At 40.6% G+C, this 13,940-nt stretch overlaps 1 protein-coding gene across 4 annotated transcripts; it reads right to left on the bottom strand.

The window, feature by feature from the left end:
• Window positions 1-383: 383 nt before the first annotated feature.
• Window positions 384-7,913, bottom strand: lrrc41 (leucine rich repeat containing 41). Of its 4 annotated transcripts, none has more exons than XM_035756939.2 (10): window positions 7,495-7,912; window positions 5,864-5,950; window positions 5,576-5,640; window positions 4,453-5,266; window positions 3,988-4,221; window positions 3,461-3,625; window positions 3,056-3,157; window positions 2,653-2,781; window positions 2,114-2,186; window positions 384-1,825 (listed from the first exon to the last, which is right to left on the bottom strand). In XM_035756939.2, exons 1-10 carry the CDS (start codon window positions 7,637-7,639, stop codon window positions 1,606-1,608), a joined length of 2,034 nt encoding a protein of 677 aa, XP_035612832.1. In that variant the 5' UTR covers window positions 7,640-7,912; the 3' UTR covers window positions 384-1,605. The 4 variants fall into 4 exon arrangements, 3 of the variants coding, with proteins under 3 accessions (XP_035612832.1, XP_052336238.1, XP_035612833.1); XM_052480278.1 differs by having other exon boundaries at window positions 5,864-6,338; window positions 6,484-7,637; XR_004823012.2 differs by lacking the exon at window positions 384-1,825 and having other exon boundaries at window positions 2,653-2,767.
• Window positions 7,914-13,940: the final 6,027 nt, after the last annotated feature.

Genomic DNA, 13,940 nt, shown 5'->3' with positions numbered 1-13,940 from the left:
TATACTTTGTTGCCTTGATAACAAAAGTATTTTGTAAAGACGTTAGACAATTTCACTCATGTCAGGATTTATTGAACCAAGACAACTAGCAATTCAACAAACAAGATATTCTAGGTCATGGATGGGCAACTTTGATGGGGGGGGCTACAAAAAATGTAGGGTCCACAGTGGCTTGCAGGTCTGCGTACCCACATTCAAACCCACACATGCAGTCAAAACCTTTTTGGGGCCCTAAGTCAAATTGTTGCCCACCCTCCCCGCAATTTTATCAGCCCCCCTCTTGACAGCAGAAAGAAAATATTGAAGGTTTAGAGCATAGAGAAAATAGGTCCGTTTTAAAGCAAGTTTGCTGCAATTCTACATAGGGACAGTCGAAGTTCATCTTAAATGAATCATTGTTTATTAACAGGAAGCTGGAGAGGTCACAGTCAAATGTAGATGCATAAAGTAGCGGTCTTCACGGAGCTCTATCGGGGCAGTCCCGTTAGATATCTTTTATACTGCTTACAGACTAATTATATTTGCATGATTTAGCTTATTCATAATAAATTCATCATTAATGTTTGGGTCATGCATGGGACAGACCAATACTACAAGCCTTCTTCTCTCCAAGCTGAGACCTTGAAAATGTCTCAAAACAAGGTTCTGGGCGTACTGCCAAATTGCAGATACTGATGGTGAGGATTCGTTGAGTCACTTACTTACATGAACACAGAAATTGGTTATTAGAAAAGCACAAACATCGAAGACAGAAATTGGTTATTAGAAAAGCACAAACAATACAAATTTTCATTACAAATGTTTGCAGTTTTAATATGACATCAAACTGTAAGTTACAAAATCAAATGGGGTCCCCCCGGTCAGTAATTCGACCATGATTAGATTGGTAAGTTAGTCTAGCCAGAAATCTAAAAATGTTTTGATGACATCGGCTAATTGAGTGACTCAGTAACTGATCCGCAGTTGCCTATCCCTGTTCTAGGTCAATGACCCCCAAAAAACAACAAACATGATTTAAGGGCTGCAGATGCTGCATTACAAACATGACAATATATTAACAATAAAGATGCTGAATAAGCTCTTATGCCATTATTTCACAATTTAAAATGCCAAATATAAAGGCCACTTGTATTTATGTAACACATTGTTTTTGGCTTATTAGGCCTGCAACAGCCTTGACAAACAAAACAGCAACACATATGTGTTGTAAACTGGAAAATATTGTTCCTTACAAAAGTTCCTTACAAAAGACTTAAAACTGAAGCAATTTTGATTTCCAGGAACTTCTCTTGGGTAGCAGCAAATGTTTGTTCACTTCAGGTTAAGGAACAACATTTTATCCAGGGTCATGTTCAGTTGGTCCGAACTGGAGTGAAACAGGGAAGTACTATCTGTTCTTGTCTAATAAACAATGCTCATATTTTTTTCCATTGCAAAACGTTTTAGTGTTACTAATGAACACAACCCAGAATTCGCAGGATTACGAGGCGAAGGTTCCCCTATCTAGAGGTCTAGGACCAGCTTTCTCTTCCTCACAAAACTGTCCCAAGATCAGCACCTAGAGGCAACTTCACCCTACTCCATTCGCATGACCTAAGACCTAATTCACATGATGCTGATGTGGTCAGCCATGGTGTCCCTGGAGTTCCAGTGGTCGGTGATGAGGTCACAAAGGTGACTGAGCGTGCCCAGAGCAGTGTCCCTCAGCTCCATGTTTCTGTCCAGTGGGTTGCTCTTCAGGGTGAGGAGTAGTCTCTGGGGAGGACGGTGGGTCTCCAACAACTTCCCTAACTCTAGCAGCTCAGGAGGCTGGATGAAGTTGGAGCTATCAACGACAAAGACAGGAAATACAAGAAACAGAATGGCTACGTTCCAATTTGCCACCCTTCTCTCAAAGTCTGCAGTTGTATACTTTACATCATGGATTTAACAGTGGTCGAACTTGAAACTCCCTACAGCCAATGCTTACACCAATCCATGACGGGGAGTTTGCTTGCGCACACTTTGGGGGAAGTGTGGAGAATAGGGACAGAGTCCAACTCTTATAAGACAGATTAGGCCTCTTCACAAAATGCCAAAATAGCCTACTGAAATGCTTATAGCAGCTACTTGCCTGATGTCCAGCTCTTTCACTGTGCTTGGTGAGGGTCCTTTGAAGAGTTCCCCCAAAACTGTCACAGTCTTGGCTAAAAGGACAAAATAAAAATAGTTGTTTCAATTCATACACTCAAAAATCAAATTCATACCATCCAGAAGTGTAGTAGCTTTGCGTGATGTATTGTTGTCTCTACCTTCTTGCCTTTGTGCTGTTGTCTGTGCCAATAGTGTTTGTACCATGTTTTGTGCTGCTATCATGTTGTTGTCATGTGTTGCTGCCATGCTAGGTTGTTGTCTTAAGTCTCTCTTCATGTAGTGTTCTGGTGTCTTTCTTGTCGTGATGTGTGTTTTGTCCTATATTTTATTTTAATCCCAGCCCCAGGTCCCCGCAAGAGGCCTGCCTTTTGGTAGGCCGTCACTGTAAAGAAGAATTTGTTCATAACTAACTTGCCTAGTTAAATAAAGGGTAAATAAAATAAAAGGTGGCAGGGGCGGGGGATGTAGCATGAAAAGTCTGAACGAAACCTATGAAACAAAGCTAAGTTGGCCTCTTACCGAGGCGATTTTGAGCCAGGTTGAGAGACTGGAGAGATGGAACCTTTTTGAGAGAATTAACCAGCTGTCGGACGACATCTTCCTTGTCACTGCATTTCTCCAGAAGCCGACAGTCCTTCAATGACAACGCTGTCATTATGGAGCAGACAGGAGGATACAATTAGGATGCATCCCAAATGGCACCGTTTTCCTTTTAGGCCCTTGACAAAAGTAGTGCACTACATAAGGAATAGGGTGCCATTTGAGACACAACCATAGAATAGACTGATCAAATGCAAGAGGCTTTGCTTGTTTGTGATATCCATGCTGCATACCACTTTTTAGAGCTGCATACATATTAGATTAAAACAGATTTAATATGAATTTTAATGCAAAGACTATTTAATGGAAATCATTCCTTTACCTTCCAACATACAGTAGTTATCCAGTAGCTGGAAGATTGCACAGTGACAGTCAGACAGGTTGATATCCTCCAAGGTGAGGTCCTTCAGGTGGCGATTGGACTCTGTCACAGCAGGAACACAAAAACCATTTTACCATATGGGAGAAAATATACCAAAATATCTCCTACGGCTATGAAGTGTTCCACATACATTGCACATGAAGTTATTGCTGAAGCAATTGGAAGCACACAAAAAACAGATAATGCATATTCTAGCCCATTATGTGAGCACAGCAGCATCAACTTACACATACAAAACTGCTAGAAAATAGCACTTGGATGCACTGACTAAGTCGCTCTAGATAAGAGCATCTGCTTAAGCTAAATGACAAAACTGTTGAATGAAATATAGTGCTTGTACTCTACCTGCCACTGTGTTGAGGAGGTGGCTGGGTGAGAAGCCAGTTGAGCTGTTGATTCCTGAGACGTGAAGTGAGGTGAGGCGAGGAGAGCGTAGCAACACACACATCAGACTCTCCACACTGGTCCTCAATTTGGGTACTTTCACACACAGCTTCTCCAGTGAGAGTTCTAGCAATGGAAAGTTGGGACAAGTTCTCAAATACAATGCAAAAATAAATGCTCTTTGTAGACATCCAATTCTCTGCAACTCAATTTTTAAAAGTAAACATTTATATATCATTGTTTTATAAACGCGCATATGCAATCCTCATGTCTTATGTTGAGATTTCACTTCCCTTGTTAAATTAATCTCACCTAACCCGACAACTCACTAAAACTTGAATCTGAATCTTCAAATCTGCATTTAATCGAAGACGAGGATTACTCTATGTCTGGTAAACCGGCGGAACAAACTACAATAAAACAAAAACATTTTGTACAGGTTGGATATTAATAACTTTGGGTGGTCCATATACTAGATTGTCGGCCACCTGCATGGTATGCAGGCTGGGGAATGCTTCTCAGTGGGGCTCTGTGGTACTCTGCTACAGGGTGGATCTCCATGGAGAATGACCTGAGGGTGGGGCATGCATTCAGCAGGGACTCCATGAGAGCAGGATGGGTCAGGGACCCCACACTCAGCTCAATCAGGGAGCAGCCTGGTGTAGCAGACAGCTGCTGGAGAGACTCTGCCAGGCTCAACGCATCACCCTCCTCAAAGGTCCCTGCAGACAGAGGCATCAACAACAGAAACACTCGGCCTGTGTCCGAATACACCCTATAGCCTTTATAGTACCCTATTCCCCTTACACTGGTAGTGCACAATAAAGTGAATAGGGTGCCATTTGGGAGGCAACCAACAAGTGCATTCCACTTTCATAACTGTCCTTTTTAGCATACCCTTTCTTTGTAATAAACACATAAAGCACAATAGATTGTATAGATTACACACTTACAAGCACTTTGCAGGCTTAGAGAGTGGAGGCACAGCCAAGAAGGCAGGAGAGGAAGCAGTACAGGGAAGACTCCACCCCTGAAGTCATTGATCTTTAGTGAATGGATTTGCCCCTTGTGGCAAATCTCTGCCGAGTGACCAGCCGAGGGAATAAACATCTGGCACAATGGCTTGGGGACCATACATTGGCATGGAGTGCTGGTCAAGTCAAGATCTGCCTTCGCAGAGGCAATACTCAACCTTGGACGCTTGCATGGGGTCCCACCATTATTATCTTCTTCATCAGGCTCCTCTTCCTCGGGGACCTGGCAGTTGGCTGCCTCAGCATCTCTAGCGCTGCGTCCTGCAGTGTTTGGCGCCTGGCAACATTTGACCATCCCACCTTGCATGGACTCCATTGGACATTGGTGGCTTTTACTCCGAGGTCCCCTGCCATGAAGAATCCAAGCCAGCAGACGAGGATCTGGGCTCTGGTTTATGATGACATCACGGGCTGCCCCGTGGTCCAGTAAACGGTGCAGGGTGTATAAGACATCACTGGGCCACTCTTTGAGCTGAGTGCTCTCTCCCAGTTGAATGCACCTTACACCCTTCTCCAGAACGCTCAGAACGGACCTCCTCGCGAAGAAGTAGCCGTGTGGTCGTGATGTTCGAAGAACCAGGTGCTGGATGTATTTGGCCATGACTAAGAGAAGGGAGTTAAAGTTAACATTCAGGAGGTATTTTGTATCACCTCCGAACCTGAAGCCATAGAAGGCCAAGTTAAAGAGCTTATGCATGCTTATCTCCCTCCATTCATCTTCGGTGAGTATGGTCTGGAAAAGAAACAAGAATAACACAATAATTAGAGCAAAGGAACACATTCTCTAGAAGGTTTAGTTCAGAACTATTGTTATAGGGTTCAGAACTAGTGTTTCAGGCTATAGATCACACACATAGCCAACCTTGGAACTAAAACTAGTTAGAACTAGTTATCCGGCTGTTGTTTTGTACTTTTCAACATTCTCAGTGGATTGCCTCACCTTAGTATGTGGTGGAGAGTGACGTTAACTGCATGATGGAATTTAAATAGTGAAAAAGCCAGATGGTACAAAGGTGGATTATTATGTGGATAAGATACGTACACTCCCTTTGCGAGGCCCAGAGATTCTTCTCAATATTCCTGCCCACACAAAGGAGGTGGAGATTCCTGAAAGACAGACAAATGAAATGTTTAATAGAATAGCAGTAGTTAGCTACCCTCAATGAGCTTCCCCCTGTCTGAAAAATCAGCAGTGTGATTTGAGGCCTGTTGGGTGTTATATAGCGCTGGTCCAGTATGTAATTTGGCTGCGTTGATCTCTCCACTGACAGTCATAGTGAGAGCGTAGCTGACAGCGCCATCGACCAAAGCTAGGCTTTACAGTACTTACCTTTCCGGTTCACTGCAGGCTGAATTCTATCCAGATCAACAATGTTTAAATGCTGCAGGAGCTCCTTGATCAGTGAGATTGGTAGGTCTAAATGGGTCATATTAAAAACAGTTAATTTTCAGGATATTCAGACTGCATTTTATCTTGTTTATCCTCTTTAGGAATACAGTCAGTAAGGAACATTCTAGCTAGTCATTACACATAAGAGTAATTGGACAAAGGATTCTTCTGCATGGGGGAGTTTTGTTAAGAGCCCCAACGCTCAATCTGAACATTAACAAACGTCGCTTGAGGTACAGTTTTGGAAGCATTAGGACCTTATCTTTCATATCTGCGAGAAATAATTTTCAAAAAAACAATAAAAGGTCAAATTGATTCACACCTTGATAGGATTAGTGTGCCCACACGGCCATATCTCCATGTTACAGCGCTTGTTTGACAACAGGCAATTAGCACAGGTGGTTGTCGATCTATACTGAACAAAAATATCAAATGCAACATGCAACAATTTCAAAGACTTTACTGAGTTACAGTTCATATAAGGAAATCAGTCAATTGGAATAAATTCATTAGGCCCTAATTTATGGATTTCACATGACTGGATATAAAGATATGCATACCTTTTAAAAAAAAGGTAGGGTTGTGGATCAGAGAACCATTCAGTATCTGATGTCACCACCATTTGCCTCATGCAGTGAGACGCACAGAGTTGATCAGGCTGTTGATTGTGGCCTGTGGAATGTTGTCCCACTGGATATTGGCGGGAACTGGAACACGCTGTCTACAAGTCAACCCAGAGCATCCCAAACATGCTCAATAGGTGACATGTTTGGTGAGTAAGCAGGTCATGGAAGAACTGGGACATTTTCAGCTTCCAGGAATTGTGTACAGATCCTCGTGACATGGGACTGTATATTATAATGCTGAAACATGAGGTGATGGCAGCAGATGAATAGCACGACCATGGGCCTCAAGATCTCGTCATGGTATCTCTTTGCATTGAAATTGACATTGATAAAATGCAATTGTGTTTGTTGTCCATAGCTTATGCCTGGCCATACCCTAACCCCACCACGGGGCACTCTGTTCACAATGTTGACATCCTGCAGTCAGCATGACAATTGCGCACTCTTTCATTTCAGCTCATGAAACATGGGAGCAACACTTTAAATGTTGCATTTATATTTGTGTTAAGTGTAGCATGCCCCCGAACACCTGTGTGTAAGTGTAATTCAAGAAGTGTCGTTTCGTTGGATGGAGACAAAACTCCTACAATATAGTTTCTTTTTTTATTTGAAGGATTCTTTATCGATGAAAGATATGGGCCATATGTTTCAAAAGCCGTATCGCAAGCTATGATTATTGACGTTTCTAAAAGTTAAAACTGTGTCGGGATTGTAGTTCACACGAGTCAGTTGTGGGCGAAGTTAATAATGGCTGAAAACTGTAGGGAGAAGGCAGAATGCCACCTAGCGTTTTCGAGAGCTAGTTTGGGTACCAGTCCATTCATGTATTGTACATGCATTAGCTAAAATAGCTGAGTAACACTTAGCTTTGATGCAATCAAGATCGTCCTTCGTCCAGCACAATGTAAAAAAAACTCCCTTGGTTGCATCGAAGAAGACACTTACCAAGAGCTTTCTTGTCTAGTACATCCATGTGACGACTCACTGTTTTGATGCATATCTTCTTCAAGGTGGGTGTAATGGTGGAAGTAACTTTGGCATCCTGCCACTCCTTGGCTCTTCTAATTTGTTCAAGGTAAGGAGCAGGCATGCTCAGTATCAGATGAAAAACGAGGCAGATTAAATAAACATGCAGCAGATCAGCTCCACAGATATCAGTCAGATAATATTTGCTAATACTCAAGAGTTCAGCTGCGCTATTTCATCATTTAGGCATAATACCAACAAACAAAAAAAGATAGCAAAAAACGAGCTAACTAACCAGCAAATGGTTTTAATAAAAAAAGTTAAACTCCAGCTATCTCTTCAAATTGATCCAGGTCGAAGTTTGGTTCCTGTAGACTTCCGGTTAACCACTTTCTATCAAGACGTCATAGTAGGCAAGGATAAAGAAGTACTTCCGGATCACGTATTTTTGGAATCCTTCAGAATAATAGTCCCGTCCTGTATAAATTGTATATGAATAATTAGGGGTATAATTATGGAAAATATGCGCAATTATCTATATATTTCATACTCGTTATAATACAAATAATAATTTAACGTATTTCTATGTCATTATTTTATAAAATAAATAAACGTCAAGCCTAAATATTCAACAATGTCAATGTGCACTTCGATCATTTATTGCACCATACAAATCTATCTGTAAATTGTGCCGCAGTAAAAGGCTGGTCCATTCTACTCAGGAGAAGTTCAGCTGTCCAACTCCACAGAGTTTACACCCAGAGGAGCGTCGCTGCTCATTTGGCGGAGCGTATAGTGTCAACATAAATCCAAAAGTATTTTCCACATTGGACATACATATTGCACCATACAAAATTCTCTGTAAATTGTGTCACATTAAAAATGGCGTCCATTCTACTCAGGAGAACTTCTAGTTTCTAAATCCACAGAGTTTACACCGAGGAGTGACGCTGCTCATTTGGCCTCCCATAGAGTGGTCCATCAACTTAAATCCAATCGTTTTTCATATTGGACATGCATATTGCCCATGTTTCTACAAATAAATACTAACAAATCACAAACTGCTGGGAAACACCAATAAAAATATGAGTCACTAGACAAGTAGAAAAGCACAACAACCCAAAACATAATTACACAAAATAAATGTTTAAGAATTACAAGTCGTACATTGAAAGCTGTCCTAAAATCATTGTATTCAAACTTTGCTAATATAAACATTATAACTAATGCTTATGAATTTAAACAAGAATATTTACAAGAATATCAACACAACTTCCATTTGGTTCTTTTGTGATTTCAGCAAATGCCCTTGGCGACGGAACATCACATCTCAAAGGTCCCAGGCTTTCAGTTCCTGAAAGACAAAATTACACCTCTGAGAATCATGCACCATATAACATTCAACAGGTGATTATTCTTTCACATCCAGTCTTGGAAAAGTATGTGAAATAATTATTTTCCAGTAAGATCACACTAACTATAGAGACCCAAAACCTCAAATTATGTCCATAAAGATTGTCTTTCAATAAACCCTCCAGTACAATTGATAAGATTACTTAATTCATTGTATGAGTCATTCATTACACAACAGGCGTTTCATAAAATTATATTTTTCTCAAATTCATGACTTCCTTGACCTCATTAGTTATTTAAATAAAAATATCTCATTTTTTAAATAATTGATATAAATAAGAATAATTCAGAAGGTAACTTGTCATTTCATGCAAGTCATTCAAAAACGAATACGTCATCTTAAATCCATATGAAAGTATAGAGCTTTAATTCATTATTCAGCTCCAACTTTCTAAGTAAATACTTCATTTCTGTCAACACATACGACAGTCTCTCATACTCTTGTGACAAAATTGATTAATGCTTCCTCCAAAAAGGACTGCTTTGGAAAACAAACATATAGATACCACAACTTCTGCTAACTGTATGTTTTATACATATAGGGCATTGATGACAGAATTCATAGTCAAGACTAATATCTACCAGAACTCCATGACATGCCAAGTATTGCATGGCCAGGTATTTTTGCAGTTGGTACATAATGCCCTCAAGCTCCATTTCATATAGCTGTAAGGAGTTCATTATTCTACAACTGAATTATATGTTTTTACCGTTTGTCACTCTCTGATTCTTGTCAATTGCTATTTTTTTTATTTTACCAGGCAAGTCAGTTAAGAACACATTCTTATTTTCAATGACGGCCTGGGAACAGATTTGTCAGCTCGGGGGTTTGAACTCGCAACCTTCCGGTTACTAGTCCAACACTCTAACCACTAGGCTACGCTGCCGCCCCGCTATGGATACCCAATGTGAGGATCTCAGATTCACAGGTATTATCACTACCTCAAAACACCACCAATTGAACACTGCTTCTAGGACCTTTGGTAGAACATCTATGTTTTGCCAATAGACGTTATGCAGTTCTTTGCTACCAAAAGAAGCAGGAGCCATTAATACATTATTTTATTTCTTGTGAGATTTCACTTGACTGTTGTAAACATCTATAATCCCACCATTAAGCAACTTTCCATTTCGTAGTGTATCATAATCCTCTCTACTTGTTGGACATGGTAGGCACTTAGACGGACTGGGACTTTTGCCAGGTGAATACTTGTCATTCCATTGGTCAGTGCACAAGTTAGTGGTCTGTTTCCGATGTGTTCTTCTATATACTACCAAAACAAATGAAGCTTCAGAAAATAAATGTTAGACTAATTCAAAGATATAGGCTAGTGGAGATTTTGATCTTTGAGTACAGTTAATGTACCAAAGTTGATCCTAAGAGTTTGTGTACATTTTCAAAAATGTATATTTATCTGAAAATGTCATTACACTAGACAATTCATATGTGTGCTTGCTATGTCTGCTGGACAGAGTAAAATGTGTAGGTAAATTGTTTTATGTTGTCATAACCATTTTACTAGTAGTGTCTGTGGTGCATGGAGTACATAGCTTTGATGAATCTTGTAAGAAGTATTGCACATGCTAGAAGTCCCGCTCTGTTGGGCCAATTGCTGTTCAAGATAACCTTTGATCCCGTCATCTGAAATGTATCTTACTTCAACGATAAGATCTTTCCTATTCTTGCTATCAACCACTGCCTTATTATCACACTGGCTGCAAATTAGAACATCTAGACTGTGAATATAGAGTAGATCATTGGTTAAGACATTTTCCAGAAGTACTTGTTTAGCAAAGTCCTCAATGTTTGTCACATCATTGTATTTCACTCATTGCTCTACCATCAACTGTGAAACCTTTAACAATTTTAATCTATTCTACTGTTTGATGGCTTGAGTGAAAGGTGGACAACAAGGCCTATGTTCCTGGATAGCACTTTATAATCTAGATGGACATTCTGTAAAAGCTGACGTCTGACTAAGAAAGGGTAACATAGGTCAAGCGCAACCCTTAGCATAACAGAGCTTTTCTCCATCAATTTCTCCACGAGGGCAAATTTGAAAATAAATCACTCCGTCTGTGTTTTCATTACGCTTGGAAATGTATGATATATGCAGGTCATCTGCCTTCAATTCAAAACCATCAAAAATCAACTGTGACCAGTAGTGCCCCTTTTTTGCTGTTTTGCCTGAGTGGCATATTACCGAGCTCAATCTGTATGCCTGCCTGTTGTCGCCAGCTGGAATGTCAATACTACGAGATGGGGATATTGGATCTCACCTTATATACCATCTGAAGTAACACATTTATTAAAGGATAAGAATACCTGGAGTGGCAGTCCATACTGTTTGTCTGACTAGCACTAAATAACATTTTCTACATGTACAGTGCCTTAAGAAAGTATTCATACCCCTTGACTATTCCACATTGTGTTGTGTTAAAGCCTGAATTCAAAATGTACATATACAAAAAATCCATAATAACAAAGTGAAAACATGTTTTTAGACATTTCTGCAAATTTTGGGGAAATTAAATACAGAAATATCTAATTTACATAAGTATTCACACCCCTGAATCATTACATGTTAGAATCACCTTTGGCAGAGATTACATCTGCGGGTCTTTCTGGGAAAGACTCTAAAGAGCTTTGCACACCTGTTTGGTGCAATATTTGCACATTATTCTAAGAAAAATTCTTCACGCTCTGTCGAGTTGGTTGTTGATCATTGTTAGACAGCCATCTTCAAGTCTTGTCATACATTTTCAAGTCGATTTAAGTCAAAACTAACTAGGCCACTCAATAACATTCAATGACGTATTGGTTAGCAACTCCAGTGTATATTTGGCATTGTGTTTTAGGTTATTGTCCTTCTAAAAGGTGGATTTGTCTCCAAGTGTCTGTTGGATTTTGTTTCCGCTTAGCTCTATTCCGTTTCTTCACCTCATGGTGAAATCCCTGAGTGGTTTTCTTCCTCTCCATCAACTGAGCTAGGAAGGATGATTGTACCGTTGTAGTGACTGGGTTTATTGATACACCATCCAAAGTGTAATTAATAACTTCACCATGCTCAAAGGGATATTACATGTCTGCTTTTTGTATTTCTACTCATCTACCAATAGGTGCCCTTCTTTGCAAGGCATTGTAAAAACCTCCTTTGTGGTTGAATCTGTGTTTGAAATTCCCTGCTGGACTAAGGGACCTTACAGATAATTATGTGTGGGTTTCAGAGAAATCTGTTACATCTGCTCATGCCACTCCCTCTACTTCTCGTCCTGTGTCTCCCTAACCTGCCGCCACTCTCCCAGTGCTCTCTCCCTCTTCCTCTTTGTGTGTGTGTGTGTGTGTGTGTGTGTGTGTGTGTGTGTGTGTGTGTGTGTGTGTGTGTGTGTGTGTGTGTGTGTGTGTGTGTGTGTGTGTGTGTGTGTGTGTGTGTGTGTGTGTGTGTGTGTGTGTGGGGGGGGGGGGCGAGACAGATGTGCTGGAGGCAGATCAGATCCCCACCACCTGTTCCATAATCAAGATCTCAAAAAATACTCAGCCCTGCCACTTCCATGCTGTAAGATTGCAACCTCTGCTCAGTCAGTCTGCGGTATATGCTGTCCGGCCATCGCGCGGCCATATATTTATATGTACATATTCTTATTCATTCCTTTACACTTGTGTGTCTAAGGTAGTTCATGAGCGTTTCGCGTTCAGAGCACACACTGGACGCTCTGGCCAAAGAGTAGGGTTGATCCGAACATTCTGACCCCAGTCAAGCACCCAAGCTAACTGACTAACATTGGCTACCTTGCTAGCTACTTCCAGAAACATAATGAGAGAACACCCCACTCTGACCATTTTACTCACCTTAGCAGAGCTGGTTAGGCTGTTTTCATGTTATCCAGAGCGTTGATGACTGTAACTGTACTGCTGGCAACAATTTATTTAATTTTTTTTGCCAATGTTTACTGACACCGGCCATATAGCGTTCGTAAATACTTCAGTTATTCTGCGCTCTGGCACACTAAAATGAGCATCTTTTGTTCAGACATGTAGCTAGCTAGCTAGGTAAACAATTAACCATAATCCCAACTCATGACGCTACTACCCTGCATGAATCTACAGGTAGACTAACCAACCAGGTTCAATGTTAGCTAGCTAACATTAGGCTATAACTAGTGTCTCTGAGATACGAATTATAAGATCATACTCGAAACATTAGCTAGCGAGTAAGCCAGCTAACGTTAGCTAGCTAGCTAACAGTACACTTTAACTTGAAATTAAAAGACCTTATGTCAAAATTATAAACGTAAAATATCTGAAAATGTTACCCGTGGTCTGAAATCGGAGTAGATAGCCAGAACAAATTTACCAGCGAGTACGTCTATCAACAGCAGCTCCATTAAATAGAATCCGCAAAACACCAGTCTCAAAGTCAACAGTGAAGAGGCGACTCCGGGATGATGTCCTTCTAGGCAGAGTTCCTCTGTATAGTGTCTGTGTTCTTTTTCCCATCTTAATCTTTTATTTTTATTGGCCAGTCTGAGATATGGCTTTTTCTTTGCAACTCTGCCTATAAGGCAGATAATCATTTGATAATACAGAAAGTAACCACCACAGCACACAGCCTAGACAACGCAGGAGTGGCTTCGGGACAAGTCTCTGAATGTCCTTGAGTTGCCCAGCCAGAGCCCGGACTTGAACCCGATCGAACATCTCTGGAGAGACCTGAAAATAGCTGTGCAGCAACGCTCCCCATGCAACCTGACCGTTTGAGAGGATCTGCAGAGAAAAATGGGAGAAACTCCCCAAATACAGGGGTGCCAAGATTGTAGCATTATACCCAAGAAGAGGCTGTCATCGCTGCCAAAGGTGCTTCAACAATGTACTGAGTAAAGGGTCTGAATGCTTATGTAAGTGTGACATTTACATTTTTTATGTTTGATAAATTACATTTCTAAAAATGTGTTTTTGATTTGTCATTGCATATAAACTGATGAGGGAAAAAAATGTAATTCATTTTGGAATA

Source organism: Oncorhynchus keta, chromosome 26 (assembly GCF_023373465.1).
Source record: "Oncorhynchus keta strain PuntledgeMale-10-30-2019 chromosome 26, Oket_V2, whole genome shotgun sequence".
In the NCBI taxonomy this organism is placed as follows: Eukaryota; Metazoa; Chordata; class Actinopteri; order Salmoniformes; family Salmonidae; genus Oncorhynchus; species Oncorhynchus keta.
The sequence above is the reverse complement of the archived record's forward strand: the minus strand, read 5'-3'. Positions and strand labels throughout refer to the sequence as shown.

What these genes read in the sequence shown, in the direction of transcription:
- lrrc41 (XM_035756939.2), bottom strand. Translation starts at nt 7,639, where the DNA reads ATGCCTGCTCCTTACCTTGAACAAATTAGAAGAGCCAAGGAGTGGCAG. An exon ending in ACTAGACAAGAAAGCTCTTG is followed by an intron (nt 5,951 to 7,494) that starts GTAAGTGTCTTC and finishes TGACCCATTTAG; the next exon opens with ACCTACCAATCTCACTGATC. An exon ending in TAACTACTGTATGTTGGAAG is followed by an intron (nt 2,782 to 3,055) that starts GTAAAGGAATGA and finishes CCATAATGACAG; the next exon opens with CGTTGTCATTGAAGGACTGT.